This window comes from Anomalospiza imberbis, chromosome 3 (assembly GCF_031753505.1).
Source record: "Anomalospiza imberbis isolate Cuckoo-Finch-1a 21T00152 chromosome 3, ASM3175350v1, whole genome shotgun sequence".
Taxonomy (NCBI): Eukaryota; Metazoa; Chordata; class Aves; order Passeriformes; family Viduidae; genus Anomalospiza; species Anomalospiza imberbis.
Window position 1 is genome coordinate 110,719,187 of NC_089683.1, and position 14,093 is coordinate 110,733,279.

Sequence of the window (14,093 nt, forward strand, 5' to 3'; positions counted from 1 at the left end):
GCAACCCTCCCCCAAAAAATAAACCAAAACTTTTTTTTTTGCAGCTTTTTTTTTTTGTTTCCTTTTATTTTTTTTTCCAAAAGTTTTGGGATTTTTTGGTCTGCAGGTTGTGGATCAGGTGGGCAGCCTTTCCTCCCTCCCCCTTTGCCTCCCTTCTGGACACCTCCCATGGCTGCTTCCATGCCCCCCTCACCCTCAGCCCCAGGACGGCACAGCCAAGCTTGTGCAGAGGCCTCGAGGACGGACGGAGGACATGAGACCGGGAAAGATTCTTTTTTCTTAGGGAAAAAAATCGAAATTAAAAAAGATTTTTTTTTTTTAACGTTCTGTTCCATGTTAAGACTCTAGATAAATGCCAACCCAACAGCATCAACTAAAAATAATCGTGGTCACTGGAACGGACCGAGTATTTACATCATTCCCGCCGCTCCCCGCGGCAAGAGGCTGTACAGGACTGGCGAGCCGGGGCTTCCACACCCGCAGGGGCTGAGGGTCCCCGCTCAAAGCTGGGGGGGCACTGGCAGGGCAGGAGCCAGCCTGCGCCTCTGCCCGGGGGGCAGCAGGGGACACGCTTGGCTTTTTAATTTTCTTTTTTTTTTTTAACTCCTCTTCTGTTGCGTTTAAAAAAATAATAATTATAATAAACCTGGTGGAGTGGTGCAGGAAGCAAATAAATATCAGTCAGTAGAGATGGGGGTGGCAGGACCTCCCCAGGACATCGCCACTGCTAACGAAGAGGGAGGAGGAGGAGGAGGAAGAGCCCAGAGTCCTGCCCAGGAGGCGGTGGGGAGTCCCCGGGTGGGGGGTCAGTGGCAGCTTGGGGGGATGATGACCGGTCCCTCACAAGACCTGGAAGCGCCAGGACGCCTGGTCCTTGTAGTCAAGGCAGTCGGGGGAGTTGAAGTTGAGCTTCCAGGAGGCGGCAGCGGCAGCGGCGGGCTCCTTGTAGTCCAGGCAGTCGGAGGAGTTGAAGGGCAGCCCCGTGCCGCCGTAACCTTGGTGGTGGTGGTGGTGGTGGTGATGGTGGTGGTGGCCCGAGCTCTGGCTCAGCGGGTGGTGGTGGTGGTGGCCCGGCACCGAGGAGGGCCCCATGGGGCTGAGCTGGTGGGGATGGTGGTGGGAGTGCATGGGCGCCAGGTAGGAGCTGCAATCCACGCCCCCGAAGTAGGACGAGGAGGGCGGCGCGGGGTAGCCCTGGCCGTACCCCCCGCCCTGGCTGTAGGACACGGGGTAGGAGGCGGAGGCGGCCGAGGCGGCGGGGCCGGCCCGCTGCATGCAGGAGGCGGCGGCCGGCGGCAGCGGCTCGGGCACCGTCACCCCCGCGGGCGCCGCGCCGGGAGAGATGGAAGCCGGGCTCCAGATGGATGACGCCGGGGTGCTCAGAGAGGCCGGGGCGCCCACCGGGGCTGAGGAGGCCGAGCTGGAGGAGGAAGACGAGGCGGAGCTGGAGGCCGCTGCCGGCGGTGTGAACTGCCCGCTGCTCTCCGAACCCGAGCTCTCCCGAGCGGGCGACGATTTCTTCTTGGCCGGACGGCTCTTGGCCCCGCCGCCGCTCTGCTGCTGCTGCCGGCACTTGGCGCGGCGGTTCTTGAACCAGACCTGCAGGGACAAAACGGGGTGCAGGGGAGCAAGGAGCGCGGTGGGGTGAGCAAAGAGCTCCGGCAGGGCCTCTTCAGCCGGCGAGCACCCAACCACCCTCACCCTGGCACCAGTTCTCCCGGTACCACGAACACCGTGCACCCCTCACACCCCCAAATATAATCCCACCCCTGCCCGGCAACCCGGGCACCCCACAGCCTGCCAAAAGCAAGGATGGCCAGGGTCAAAGGCTATGGTGTCCCAGCTCGTGCATATACCTGGCACAGTGACAAAATATGGATTTGGGGGACAGATCCTGTGTTGGGGGCTGCCTGCATATCCCACCCTCCCAGGTATCCACTGAGCAGTGCCCAAAGGAAATACCTCTGGGAAGCACGCAGGTGGTAGGGCTGCTATACCCTGGAGCAGGTGGAGGGTGACAGAAAAATATTAATAAAAATAATACAAGAGAATAAAAAAATAAAGATAAACGCTCCCGCTTTGGCTGAATGTCCCCACAGTGAGACAGACAAGCAGATGGGAGCCCACATGCATCCCCATCCCAAGGAAAGAGGGATGAGTGCGGATGGAGCAGCGGGTCTGAGCAGCACCAGCTGAGCTGGGGTGGTTCTGCATCCCCCATCCCACAGCGGTGCAGGATTCCCCCACGCAGGCCCGGTACCTGGACTCGGGATTCGGGCAGGTTGATCTTCAGGGCGACCTCCTCCCGCATGAAGATGTCAGGGTAGCGGGTCTTGGCAAAGAGCGCCTCCAGCACGTCCAGCTGCGAGCGGGTGAAGGTGGTGCGCTCCCGCCGCTGCTTCCGCGGGGTGGCTGCGGGATGAGCACCACCACGCCGGTCACGCTGGGCCCCCACGCACCTCCCGCACGCCCCGGCACGGGGGGAGCCCCGGTGTCCCCGGGACAAGGGCCTGAGGCGCACCCCAAAGAGCGGCAGTGTCCCCGCACACCCTCGGCTGCCGGACCGCGTCCCGCTGCGGGCAGGGCGAGGGGCACAGGCTTGGGGAAGGGTCAGGCCTGGCTCCAGCGGGAGCCACGGGGAGATTTCGTTGTGTCGAAATTAATTACTTTTTGTTGTTGTTGTTGTTGTTCAATTTGAAAGTTCTTTTCCCTTAAAAATCCCTGGGAAAACGAAGACACCCCGGGAGCAGGGGGGAAAGTCAGCTAGACCCCAGTGTCCCCAGGCAGGGGTGCAGGCAAACAACCAGCCCACCACCCACCCTAAGCCGTACGGCCCCACCAGCTCCTCCAAACCCGCACGGATGGAAGTTTTCCCCTCCGCTGGCTGGAGGGTGGGGGGACTGGGGGGCCGCGGTGCGCGGCACTCACCCGGATACCCCACGGAGGGATGCAGCAGGTCCATGGCCGGGCCCGTCAGCCCCAGCCCATTCATGCCGTAAGGGGGCTGTTTGAGGTAAGACATCATGCTAGAAGCCGGGCAGTTTTCCTCCAAAGTCCGGCAGGAAAAAAAAAAAATCAAAAATCAAATAGAATGTATGCGGTGGGGAAGGGGGAAATGAAAGGAAAAAAAAAAAAAAAACTGTCAAAAAGAGCCCCCGAAAAAATCCCCAAATAAGAGAGAAGAAAAAAAAAAAAAAAAAAAAAAAAAAAAGCCAACGACAATTTAAAAACGGAGCACGAAGTCGACGTGAAAGGAGTTTTTTTCGTTCAGTCCTGCCGTCACTGCCACGAGATCTTCGAGAGATAGCAGGTGAAGTGAGAGAAAAATAAAAACGAAGGAAAATAAAAATGAAAATAACAACGAGGATCGAGAAACAGGCGGATTTCTTCCCCGCTCTGAGGCGAGGCCGGAGCGCCTGGGGAGAGAGCGGAGAGAAGCGGGTGAGGCTTCGGCCGCCCGAGTGCTGCCCGGGGCTCCCGCGGGGCTGCGCCCACCCGGCGCGGGGGCTCCGCTCGGGCGGCTTCCGATTGTTAATTTTATTATTATTTTATTTTAAACGAAGGCGAGTCGCGCGCAAGTGCCGAGAGGCAACAGTGCCCGGCGATCGGGAGAGATAAAGCAATTATTTAAAAAGATAATTGGATTAGGAATCAAAAGGAGGTATCAGAGGAGGGAAGTATAATTAATTTAAAAGCGAGCAGACGGGGACGTTTTAATTAGAAATGGATAAGAGTTAAAAAGGGAAAAAGGAAAAAAGAGTGCGCCGGCAGCCGAGCGGGCGACAGCGCGGCCAGCCGGGACGGGACGGCGGCGGGGCCCGCCCGGGGGGCTCCGGCAGGGCCGGGGCGGGGGGACACGACACGAGAAACCCGGCAGCGGCCGGGCTCGGGGGCAAAATGCCGCAGATAAACGCGGAGCGGAGGAAGGAGCGGAGAGACCCCGGGCGGCCCCGTCGAGCCCCGGGGGCAGCCCCCGCTCTCTGACACAACTCCCCCCCGTCCGGGGCAATGGGGCACCCGGCCCGCGGGGCGGGGGATGCCGGGCGGGGTTCGCGGTGCCCCCCGTAGGCCGGCGCCGGGCGCAGGTCGGTGGCAGAGCCGGGACCCGGCGTTGCATAACTTTGTCGGGGACGCGGCGGAGCGGGCCCGTCCCGGGAGGGGAGAACGGGGAAGAGGAGGGAAATAAAAGTGAAAAAGAGAAGAGAGGGAAGAAAAAAAAAAACCCGAGGCAGCCCCGGCCCGGCCGCCCTCACCACCCCTGCCCACGGCGCCGCGGGCCCGCTACGCTCCGTCCCGGCGCCGCCGCCGCCCGCCCCGTCGGTGAGCGCGGTGCCCACCGCCCCCGCCCGCCTCACCTGCGCGGCCACCTGCGGAGCGACTGAGCGCCCGCCCGACGGCCGCGGCGGGGGCTGCGCGGGGCAGCGCGGGGCGGAGCGGGCGGGGGGCGCGGAGGGGGCGCGGCGGGGGGAGGGAGCGAGGGGGGCAGGCAGGTGAGAGGCGGGCTGGGGAGGGGGGCCGGGGGGGCGCTGCCCGAAGCCGAGCCGCGCACCCCCGACTTGTCGGGGTACCCCGCGTTACCTTGCCGGCGGCCCGCGCTGTCGGGGCGATGGAGCCGCGGCCCTGATGAGGATTGATCACCTACCCCCGGCCCTACCCTTGTATGTGCGCGCAAAGCAACTGCGTAACCAGCCCGGCGCCAATCCCCGGCCGCTCCCCGCCTGACTGACAGCCGCCCGGGCAATGGCAGCGCGGGGCGACGGCTCCTCCGCACCGCCCCGCGCCGCTCCGCGCTCCCCCGCGCACCGACCCCGGCGCCGCGGAGAGCCGGCCGGCGGAGCGAGGGGTGCAGGGGGCGGGCACGCAGGGCCCCGCGCAACCTCCGCGGAGAGGGCGGGTGGTGGGAATTGTTGGAGGAGTGCGGAAGAGGGAGGGCCGCTCCGCGCCCGCGCAGCTCTGCCCCCTCCTTCGGGATGCCCCCACGCCGCTCCGCGCCGTCCTCCGCGTCCCTGCCGCCCGGGGAGACCGCAGAAAAAAGTTTCGGCCGCCGCCTTCGCCGGCACGGAGGGCGCTCCTGGGGAGGGGAGGCGGTGTCGCGGCCCCCCCATCCCGATGCCCGCAGGCTCTCGCAAACTTTGTGCTTTAAAATCGCAATAAAACTACACCGACCGCACCTTTCCTCGCGTGTGCCGAATTTAGGGGCTGCTACGCGCCGAGGGGGGCGAGCGGGCGGGGGCCGCACGGGAGCGGCGGGGAGAGGGGCGACGTGACACCGGCCCCTCCGCGCCGCTCCGCGGGGCCCCACTCTTCGCTCCAGGCGGCGGGGTCGGGGCGCGGCGGCCGCGCAGGCGGCGGAGCGGCCCCGGACCTCTAAAGAGGCTCCGGTGCGCGGCTTTTGTTGGTCTCCCCAAATCAACTCCCTCTAATTGCAGTGGAGCTGAAAGCGAGCTAATGTTCAAAGGCGCTGCCCGCCGGCCCCGATCGGAGCGCGGTCTCCCGGGGGAAAGACTTTCCCCCCCATTTTATTTTGTTGTTGTTGGAGTTTTTTTCCCTTCTTTTCAAATCTTTTTCCTGTACGAGGAGAGAACCGTCTAAGCCGGGCGAGAGGGAGCCGATGGAGGAGGTTAGCAAGTTCCTCCGCTCTCCCGCAAAAGTCAGCGACACGGGCACTTCTCCCCGTAACAAAGGCGCCGCGGCCCATTCACAAAAAAAGCAAAGGCAGGAGGAGGGAGCAGGAAGAGTTTGCGGGGGCAGTGGTCCCCCCTTCCAGCCCCTCTCCTCCGTTTTGCCCCGATCCTGCCGGGGCAGTTCCTGGCTCGGGCTGCGCTCCCCCCGCCCCCGCCGCCTTCCCATCACTTCGCCCCGCCGGGGCAGCCCCGGTCCTGGCGGGCAGCAGCCCCCCGCCAGGCTCCCCCCCCACACACACCAGGGGGTATCCGTGCCCCCCCAAGCCTCCCGCAGCTCCCGCCGTTACCCAATCCCCAATTGCGGACGCCTCCCCGCAGGCTCGGCCGGGGGCTGCGGGCAGGGCGGGCGCGGGGCTCGCCACCCCCCCGAGGTGACGGTCCCGGCGACTCCGATCCCCCGTTCTCTCCGCCGGACGGAGCCGGCGCCCTCCCCGCTGCGCCCAGGTAAGGTCGGCGGCAGGGCGGGAGCTGCGGGTGGGCAGGGGGCCGGGCTGCGCGACCCCGGCCCCGGCGAAGGGCAGGGGCAGTTCGGTCCGGCGGCGGGGCGGGGGCCTCCTGCGGCCCCTTTGCCGGGCTGGGGGCGAAAGACGGGGGACACACACACTTATTTTGCCCTCAGCCCAGCGTCTGAGTTATTTTTTTCGCTTTAAAAGCTAGGCAAACTCCGGCCTCCCCAGGAGGAGAGGATGCCCGCCCGCGGGCCCCCTCGCCCCAGGGGCAGCCCCGCGCTTCGGGGCTCAGCAGCTCCCGGCCGTGCAGGCAGCGCCGCGGGCTTTGCCGCCTCTCCCCTCCCGAGCTTCCGCCGCGCTCCGCAGCCGCGGACCCCTCGGAGCGTGTTCCCTGCCGTCCCCGGCTCCTGTATTTTTACGGGAGGGCAGAAGAGCACGGCGGAGCCCGCTGCCCCAGCCCCCTCGGCGCCGGGGTGTTCCGCACATATTCCCAAACTTCGCATGGAGCCAAATCCACCTGCGGGCCCCGGGGCAGCCCCCAGCTCCCCAGGCCGGTACATCCCGCGGCACCGGCGGCCGCTCGCACAAAACCGGGCTCTTCCCTCCTCCACGGGGGACTTCTTTTGGCGAGAGCGGCAGGGCGCAGCGCGGAGCGGGCCGCAGTCGCACCTGGAGCCGCCGGCGCTGTTGCGGTCCCTCGCGGAGCGGCAGCCGCGACCCCGCAGGGCTCGGGCTCCTTCCGCCCGCTCTGCTCCCCGCGGGTGCGTTCCTTGCGCGCCCGAGGCCGGGCTTTGGCCGCGCATCCCCCACGCCGCTGGCGGGCGGCATCGGCCCAGCGGAGAAAAGTTTTACCTCCCCCTCCCCGAGTTTCATTTTATTAAAATCAAACGAAAAACTTTTCCGTCCGGTGGGTTTCGTTGCGTTGGCGAAGCGGCGGCGGCCGGGGCGGCCCGGGGCGCGGAGCCCCGCTGCCCCCCCCGCGGGGATCGGTCCCATCCCGCCCCCCGAGCCCCCTCCCCGGCCGACTGAAGGCGGGAGGGGTGAAGGGAGTTCCCCAGGTAAAGAGGAAAGCGGCAGTTACGGTAAGAAAGATTCGGGTTTTATTGAAAATTTTATATATGACTCGGTGTTGTAATAAATAAACGAGACGAGCTCCACGAAGGGACGATGCGAGCGCGGGACACGCTTGGGGGCACACGGACGGGGCGGGGTGCGGTGGGGAACGCGGCCGGGCGCAATAAATAACGCGGAGCGGGCAGCGCGGTCCGGTCCGGTCCGGTCCGGTCCGGTCCGCGGGAGGACGCGGGTGGGAAGTGTCGCGCTGTCCTGGGCCGGGCCGGTCTCTGCCCCGGGCTGCCCCACTCCGCTCGCAGCCGCTCCCAGGGTTTTGTGCCGGCTCTGGGGGAGAAGCCCCCCGAGTAAACCAGAGCAGCTCGGCTCTACTCCCGGGGAAATGTAAAACTGATGTAATAAACCACTGGTAAATACAGCACATTTTTAATAATAACTGGGGTGGATCTGACCTAACTATAAAATGTAGGTAGCTTATTAAGTATTACATATGGCAGGACTAGATGAAACCATTCCCAATGATTTTTTTTTTCTATATCCCCCTCTCTAATCCTATTACGACAAAAACATTTTTATTTCAAAACTCAGCCCTCCTCCAGCTCCAGAAACCAGGATAGACTATTTCTTCTCCTCCTTCCGCCCATCTCCGGCATCGCCCGCACACCAGGGGTCTCGGCGATTCCATTTCCAACGCTTTCGGCAGGAGAGCTGAGCCCACAAGGAAATCATGGGACAACGCGAGTTTGCTTGAATGGAAAACAAAAAACCAAAGGAGTGGGGCCCGGCGCAGCCTAGATCTGGCCTAAGAAAATGGAAAAAAGTTTAATTTTTTTTCAAAACATCTTTTTCTGGTGTTTTTGTTTTTTTTTTTTTTTTTTCCCAGTCTCATATCGGCATTTTAAGAACGTAAGAAAGCCGTGCTGCGATTTTGCTGCCGCTGCGGGAAGGCCGCTCACTGGAGAACGCATTTCTCTTCCTTCTTGGCCATCTTGCCTTTGTTTTGCTCGAGGGTCCTCTCCAAATGCTCGTCCTCTTCCTCGGCCCTGCGGAAAGAGGCGGCGGGAGGCGCGGTGAGGGGCTGCGCGGGATGCGCGCCGGCCCCGCTCGCCTCCGCGGCCGCGCCGAGTTCCCCCGCGGCCACGGCGCCCGCGGACTCGGACCAAACTTTCCGCGGGGACCGTGGCGGCTCGGCGGGGACCCCCTCCCCCTTTGCCCGACTCACTGCTTCTCCTGGGCGTCCAAGTCCCTGACCAGCGCGTCCCGTTTGTTAACGAGAATAACGAGTTCGTCCAGCAAGAGCTGCTCTCGCCTCTTCTGCGCCTCGGTCTTCTGCCAGTCTGCGGGAGAAGCACAACAAGAGCAGCGGTGAGAGCGGCGGCCGCCAGCGCCCGGCACTGCCATCCCGGCCGGAACAGCGCGCTGCGGCCCGGTACGGCCCGGTACGGCCCGGTACGGCCCAACGCAGCCTGGCACAGCTCAGTACAGCCCAACGCAGCCTGCCCCAGCCCGCTACAGCCCAACCCGGCCTGGCACAGCCCAACCCGGCCTGGCACAGCCCGGCCCGGTCCGGTAGAGCCCAACCCGGCCTGGCACAGCCCGGCCCGGTCCGCTACAGCCCAACCCGGCCTGGCACAGCCCGGCCCGGTCCGCTACAGCCCAACCCGGCCTGGCACAGCCCGGCCCGGTCCGCTACAGCCCAACCCGGCCTGGCACAGCCCGGCCCGGTCTGGTCCAGCCCAACCCGGCCTGGCACAGCCCGGCCCGGTCCCGGCCTCTTTCCCCACCGCAGGGACAAGCGCAGCCCGGCGGCGTTTCACCCTCCTTGGCATGGGGGAGCTGAGCAGCGATTTTGAGGTCATTAGGGTGGGGGTTTCTTTCCTTTCCTTTTAATTTCTTTTTAGTGTAAAATCAGTTTTGTTTTCCCCCGCTCCTGTGTCCGCTGGCGGGCATGGCCACTGCCGGGTTTGCCTCCCGGAGGAATGCCCGCTTCCCGCAGGCCGGCTCCTCTCTGCGCGCTCCTCGCCTGCTCTCAGCGGCTGGAGGAATCTCACACAGCGCACCATATGCTCCGCAGTAACTTTAAAGGCAGGTAGCGCTTAATTAGCATTCCTCACTTTGAAGTAAAAATACACTTGCTACAAAATATCGCAGGGCCCCTCCAGCCCCGGCGCTGGCGGCCAGCGGCGGGTGGGCAGCATCGCTATTCCCATAGGGATTCCTCTGGCGCGGCCCGGCCCGGCCCGGCCCGGCCCGGCGCAGCCCCCCGGGGCCGCCCGCAGCCTTGGGCTCTCCAGCCAGACCGTGAGGGCTTGTCGCTGTCAGTCAAGCCCCAGCCTTCCCCGCCTCCCTCATTAAGAAGGTAAACAATGAAAAGCAGGAGCAGTAGATTATGAGGGAGATAGCAGGACAATTGAGGAGCGGGAGGGAAAGAGGACACCAGCTCCAAAAAAAAAACCACCAGCCACCGGGAGAAGCCATCGCCACCGGCCCGGCGGTGTCCTCCTCCTCCTCGGCCGCGCTTCCCGAAGGCGAAGGGGAGACAGGGTGCAGTCCTTTTGGCTTTCTCCCCCACCCACCCGCGCTCTCCATTGCCCTGGGCGATCATGTTAAAACTCACATGGCTGGTGCTTATTCAGATAAGCCGAACAATGCTCCCCACCGGTTACCATGTGAATCTTCACAAACCCCGCAAGAATGCGGTGGTTCAAATCCCCCTGACCCCCCTCCAAAGCCAAATTTATTCAAGACAGCAAACTGCTCAGAAGCTTTATGAAAGCAAGTGGTGCTAGAGGGAATTCAGCCTTGTATTTACAAATTAAAAATTAGATGCATCATCATGCAATGAAGGTTGGAAGAGCGGCAGAAAGGCAGGAATGTGTAACCGCTTTTATCGCGCCCTCCTCGCCGTCTGCCTGGGCACACGGGCCCACGGGCGAGCCGCAGGAAGAGCAGCACGCAGGAGAACCCACGGCACACGCGTGTGCAGGCACTGCGGGCACGCACGGCCGCGTCCTGCAGGCAGCGGCGGTGCGGGTGCACCAGAGCCCTTCCCGGAGCACCGGCCTGGCAGGGCACTGCCCGAACTTCCCGGCAGTTTTTATTTTTCTCCTTCTTTTCCTTTCTAATTTTCTTTTTTTCTTCTTTTTTTTTTTTTTTTTTTTTTTTAATGTGTCCCTTCCCCTCCACCGTTGCTAAGGAAATAATTATTTTTCAGGTGCACGCAGATTAGAAGTGGAGTTAGCAGCTAAAATTACTGGTAATCCAAGCCATTTTTTCCTGCCACAAAGCTGCTTTAATTTGGGTAGCAGCCTTTTAGGTGCTACTTCTTGGAGCAGTCTCTCGATTTTCACTGCTGCTTCCCCTTCTGCTCCTTTTGGGCAAAGCTCCTTCACTTCAACCCATTTAAAGCCCACTCCACTGCCACTCTGCGAGTCAGAGCTTCCCCAAACCGCAGCGTTTTGCCCCACAAATAAAGTCCCTCACACGCAATGAGATCTCAGCATGACAACACTGAAAAGGCCCTGAAAAGGGCCACGGCAGCAAGCCAGACAGAAAAGGAGAGAGAGAGAGAGAGATTGCAGAGGGTTTCAGGGGTGTTTGCTTCCCCCAGACCTGGTTCCCAACTTTCAGGTTAACTTTCCCCCGGCTTCAGCTGGGCATTGTGCTGGGACTGACTCAGGCTCCCCCGGCACATCTGGGCACATGGATGAAAATGGATTTGAAATCCATCGTCTCTACCTGGACTTTATAGAACTTTTTGCAATTTTGATGGCTTTCACTTCTTATTTTTAAAGCTCTTTTTGGTTTGTTTGTTCGTTCATCCCCTGTTCTCCAGTTGCAGCTGCAACTTTAGTTTTTGAAAGAGCAAACAGGTCAGAATATTTCAGTATATGTTTTGCTCAGTCCCTCACTATTTTTCTCAGTTAAGTCCCTTCCAAAGTGCTACAGGTTTTGTTGCTTCATCTTACAGCCCTGTGAAGTAAATAATGTCCTATTAGGATTTCATGGAACAGAACTGCGTATTTGTTTCGGGGTTTTTTGGGTTTTTTTTCTGCATTTGCTTATTATAAATGTTTGAAATATGCCTTGGGAAAACCTGCTGGCAGAACTATTCCCTTGCAATTTTACTTCCATTTCTAGGAAAGGAGTCTGCCTTTCCTCCCCCCAAAATAAATAGAGTCAAGCAGCAATTGGTTAAAAGGGTAACTGACTCTAAGTATTTAAATAGCATTTTATAGGTGGCTACCTTGCAATTTTGTTTTATCCAACAAAATACTGCTGGGCAGCAGTTTTGGGAAGCATCCCTATGTTTAAAAAAGCAACTGTGTTCAAGTTTGATTCCTACCTGTTGTGCCTTTTAAGCCAGGATTACCTATAACACCTGTCACATATAGTTACCCAGGCTGACTGCAGCTTTGGGAAGCTACAATATGGGCTGTGATTAATTTGAAGATTTCAGAATAATACTGTTATAAAAGCTACACTCTGGACAAAAATAGGATTAAGCTCTGAGGCTGTATATGAGCTAAAAGTGTTGAAAGCTAAAGCTCCCGTGCCACCACTCGCAACGGGCAGTTTAAAATGACAGAGTTTGCTAAATTCACATTGAAGTAGAAATGTTTTCAATTATTCATCTTCATTGACTTCATATTGTCTTTTTTTTCCCCGCTGCTTAAACTGATAATTACTTTTAGCAAACAGACGTCCAGTTCCCATAGAAATGCTTTAATAGAAATGGTCGAAAGTTCTCGTAGTAAAACCTTCAACCTTGCCACTATAATAAATAAGCCTGGCACTTTGATGAAAATTAACACTAGTTTTGTAAAGAGCACATTGGGGGATTGCAGTCAGGTCTTATCTTTAGTTCCAGTCAACTAGCAATCCTGAAAGAGTTTGCATCATCATCAGAGCAGGCCATTTGATAGGATTCTGCTGCTGAACCTAATCAATCTATGGAATACTGTGGCTGCGCGGTGTAACAAAGCTAAAATAGATTTACAAATGGGGTTTTAGAGGATAAGCTCCTCCACAGGATTACATATTGATTTTAAATATAAAAAGCTTATCATATAAACCATAACTACAAAAATAGTGAACCTATGCATAAATCCTTTTAGAAGAGCACCCACTTCAAACTATAAGCCAAGAATAAATCAAGATGTACAAAATCCGGATGAAGATCCATTTCTTGGGCAGAAAATGAACACACCACCCCAAGGTGTGCAAAAATGAACTTATCTTTTCTAAGGAGGCAAAAAAAAAAAAAAAAAAAAAAAAAAAAGAAAGGAGTGAGAGGCAAGGTAGCTGGACGTGAGGCATCCCAGCACTCGGCTGCAGCTGCAGTAAAACCGGGCTCTGAAATGCAGCACCTTGTGCACAGGAGCAGCCGGCTCCAAGCAGCCAGCAGGACGCGCGGGGAGCTGCAGAGCTGGGGACGGACCCCGTTTACCTGCGTTTTCTTTGGCCTCTTAGCGAGGGGTTTCCTGCCTGTCTCGGTCGGAACAGTCCAAGGGAACACTTTCTGGCTGCGAGCAGGCAGTGCCTTAACTCTCCCTTTCTTATCTCCACGGCTCCGTGGGGGAGGCGGGGGCGAGTATGCCTTTTTTTTTTTTACCCCCCTGGGTCATTCCTGTGCTCCTCGTGAAGTGCCGTAACCCTCCGAGAGGCCACAGGGCTGGGGGTGCCTGCAGATGAGCGGCCGGGAAGGAGCCAGTGTCTCCACATCACTGAACATCCGAAGGGGCAGCGGCTCCGGCCGCAGCGCTGCCCGCACGCTGCCCCAGCAGGCACGGCAGAGCCGCCTTTATCTGCCATCAGCAGGCTCCCACCTTCCACAAAGCTCTTCTCTCCCCCTTTTTCCCCTGTCACCAACCAGCTAAGTAAATTGGTTGACAGATTTTTAAACAGCATAGTCACGCGTGGAAGAGTTGGAGCAATTTACCAAAACAGTAATTACCAGCTTGCAAAAGACTTTTTAAAGTTCCAGTTTGGGTTGGTGTGTTCTGCCTTTCTTTCGGACAAACAAACCTCTCCCATCCGCTTACATATACATATGTGTGTGTGTGTATACATATATATGGTTTTTTTCCCTGCCCATATACTTCGGTTTTGGAAGTGGTGCTGGTAAAAGTGAGATCTGTCTTTTCAACTCTTTCAGAGAGCCCAAGCACTCATGAGCCATCGGCTAAATGGCCTCGGAGCCGACAGTGCTGGGCTGTCCGGGCAGCCCCTGCTTCTTCAGAGAAATCACACTGCAAATGGTGTGGTTTTAGCAGCGCTTCCCAAAAACTGCATCTCTGCATCTTCTGAATACAGAAAACACCCATGCGCCCAGCGAGAGGCGAGATGTCACAAACGCGTATTTTGAGTTTTCACAGGTGTTTTCCTGGAAGAGTTTCTCCTTTAATGTGGCTTTTGGGTAAAAGCAGGTAACTGTTAAAAGTTCTAGAAGACCAATAATCTTATTGAGAGCTAAAATGCTAAATGAGGACTTTGTTGCATAAATTAAAAAAATCCCTCAAAATAACTAAAATTCTCCAGCACTTATGTTTGCTTCCTAAATCTCTGTTTACCATATCACCAGTAGCATATTTAAAAAAACAAAACAAAAAACAACCAAAACAAAAAACAAAGCAAAACAAAAACAAAAACACAAACAAACAAAAAACCCCAAAAAACCAAAAAAAAAAGAGAAAAAAACGAAAGAGAGAGAGAAAAAGATTTTCTGGAGTTCGGGATACCTCTCTGAACTTACAAAAAGAAATTAAAAAACCATTTTTGTTCCAGACAATGTGTAAACGGCAGAAGCTGCCAGACATTCAAAGGCTGCTGCTAGGACATTCCAAGGCAGCATACATATATGAGACAATTAAACATCGAAAGTTTAGGT

General features: G+C 58.1%; 2 protein-coding genes across 19 annotated transcripts in view; both read right to left on the reverse strand.

The window, feature by feature from the left end:
* Nucleotides 1–269: 269 nt before the first annotated feature.
* OTX1 (orthodenticle homeobox 1) lies at nt 270–4,708 on the reverse strand. Of its 3 annotated transcripts, none has more exons than XM_068186426.1 (4): nt 4,579–4,708; nt 2,929–3,046; nt 2,261–2,412; nt 270–1,599 (listed from the first exon to the last, which is right to left on the reverse strand). In XM_068186426.1, exons 2-4 carry the CDS (start codon nt 3,023–3,025, stop codon nt 841–843), a joined length of 1,008 nt encoding a protein of 335 aa, XP_068042527.1. In that variant the 5' UTR covers nt 3,026–3,046; nt 4,579–4,708; the 3' UTR covers nt 270–840. The 3 variants fall into 3 exon arrangements, with proteins under 3 accessions (XP_068042527.1, XP_068042525.1, XP_068042526.1); XM_068186424.1 differs by having other exon boundaries at nt 2,929–3,416; nt 4,579–4,691; XM_068186425.1 differs by lacking the exon at nt 4,579–4,708 and adding an exon at nt 4,356–4,383 and having other exon boundaries at nt 2,929–3,416.
* Nucleotides 4,709–8,047: 3,339 nt separating this feature from the next.
* The window catches only part of EHBP1 (EH domain binding protein 1), a 205,091-nt gene continuing 199,045 nt past the window's right edge, over nt 8,048–14,093 (reverse strand). For all 16 annotated transcript variants that reach the window (XM_068186432.1, XM_068186438.1, XM_068186436.1 and 13 more), the window contains 2 exons: nt 8,427–8,541; nt 8,048–8,247 (listed from right to left, as the gene is read on the reverse strand). In XM_068186432.1, the coding sequence (XP_068042533.1) occupies nt 8,157–8,247; nt 8,427–8,541 (206 nt within the window). In that variant the 3' untranslated portion in view covers nt 8,048–8,156. The remainder of the gene's footprint in view (nt 8,248–8,426; nt 8,542–14,093) is intronic.

Coding starts and splice junctions, on each gene's coding strand:
- OTX1 (XM_068186426.1), bottom strand. CDS start 3,025: ATGATGTCTTACCTCAAACAGCCCCCTTACGGCATGAATGGGCTGGGG. Junction 2,413..2,928: donor TCCCTCCGTGGGGTATCCGG/GTGAGTGCCGCG, acceptor CTCATCCCGCAG/CCACCCCGCGGAAGCAGCGG. Junction 1,600..2,260: donor TGCCCGAATCCCGAGTCCAG/GTACCGGGCCTG, acceptor TTGTCCCTGCAG/GTCTGGTTCAAGAACCGCCG.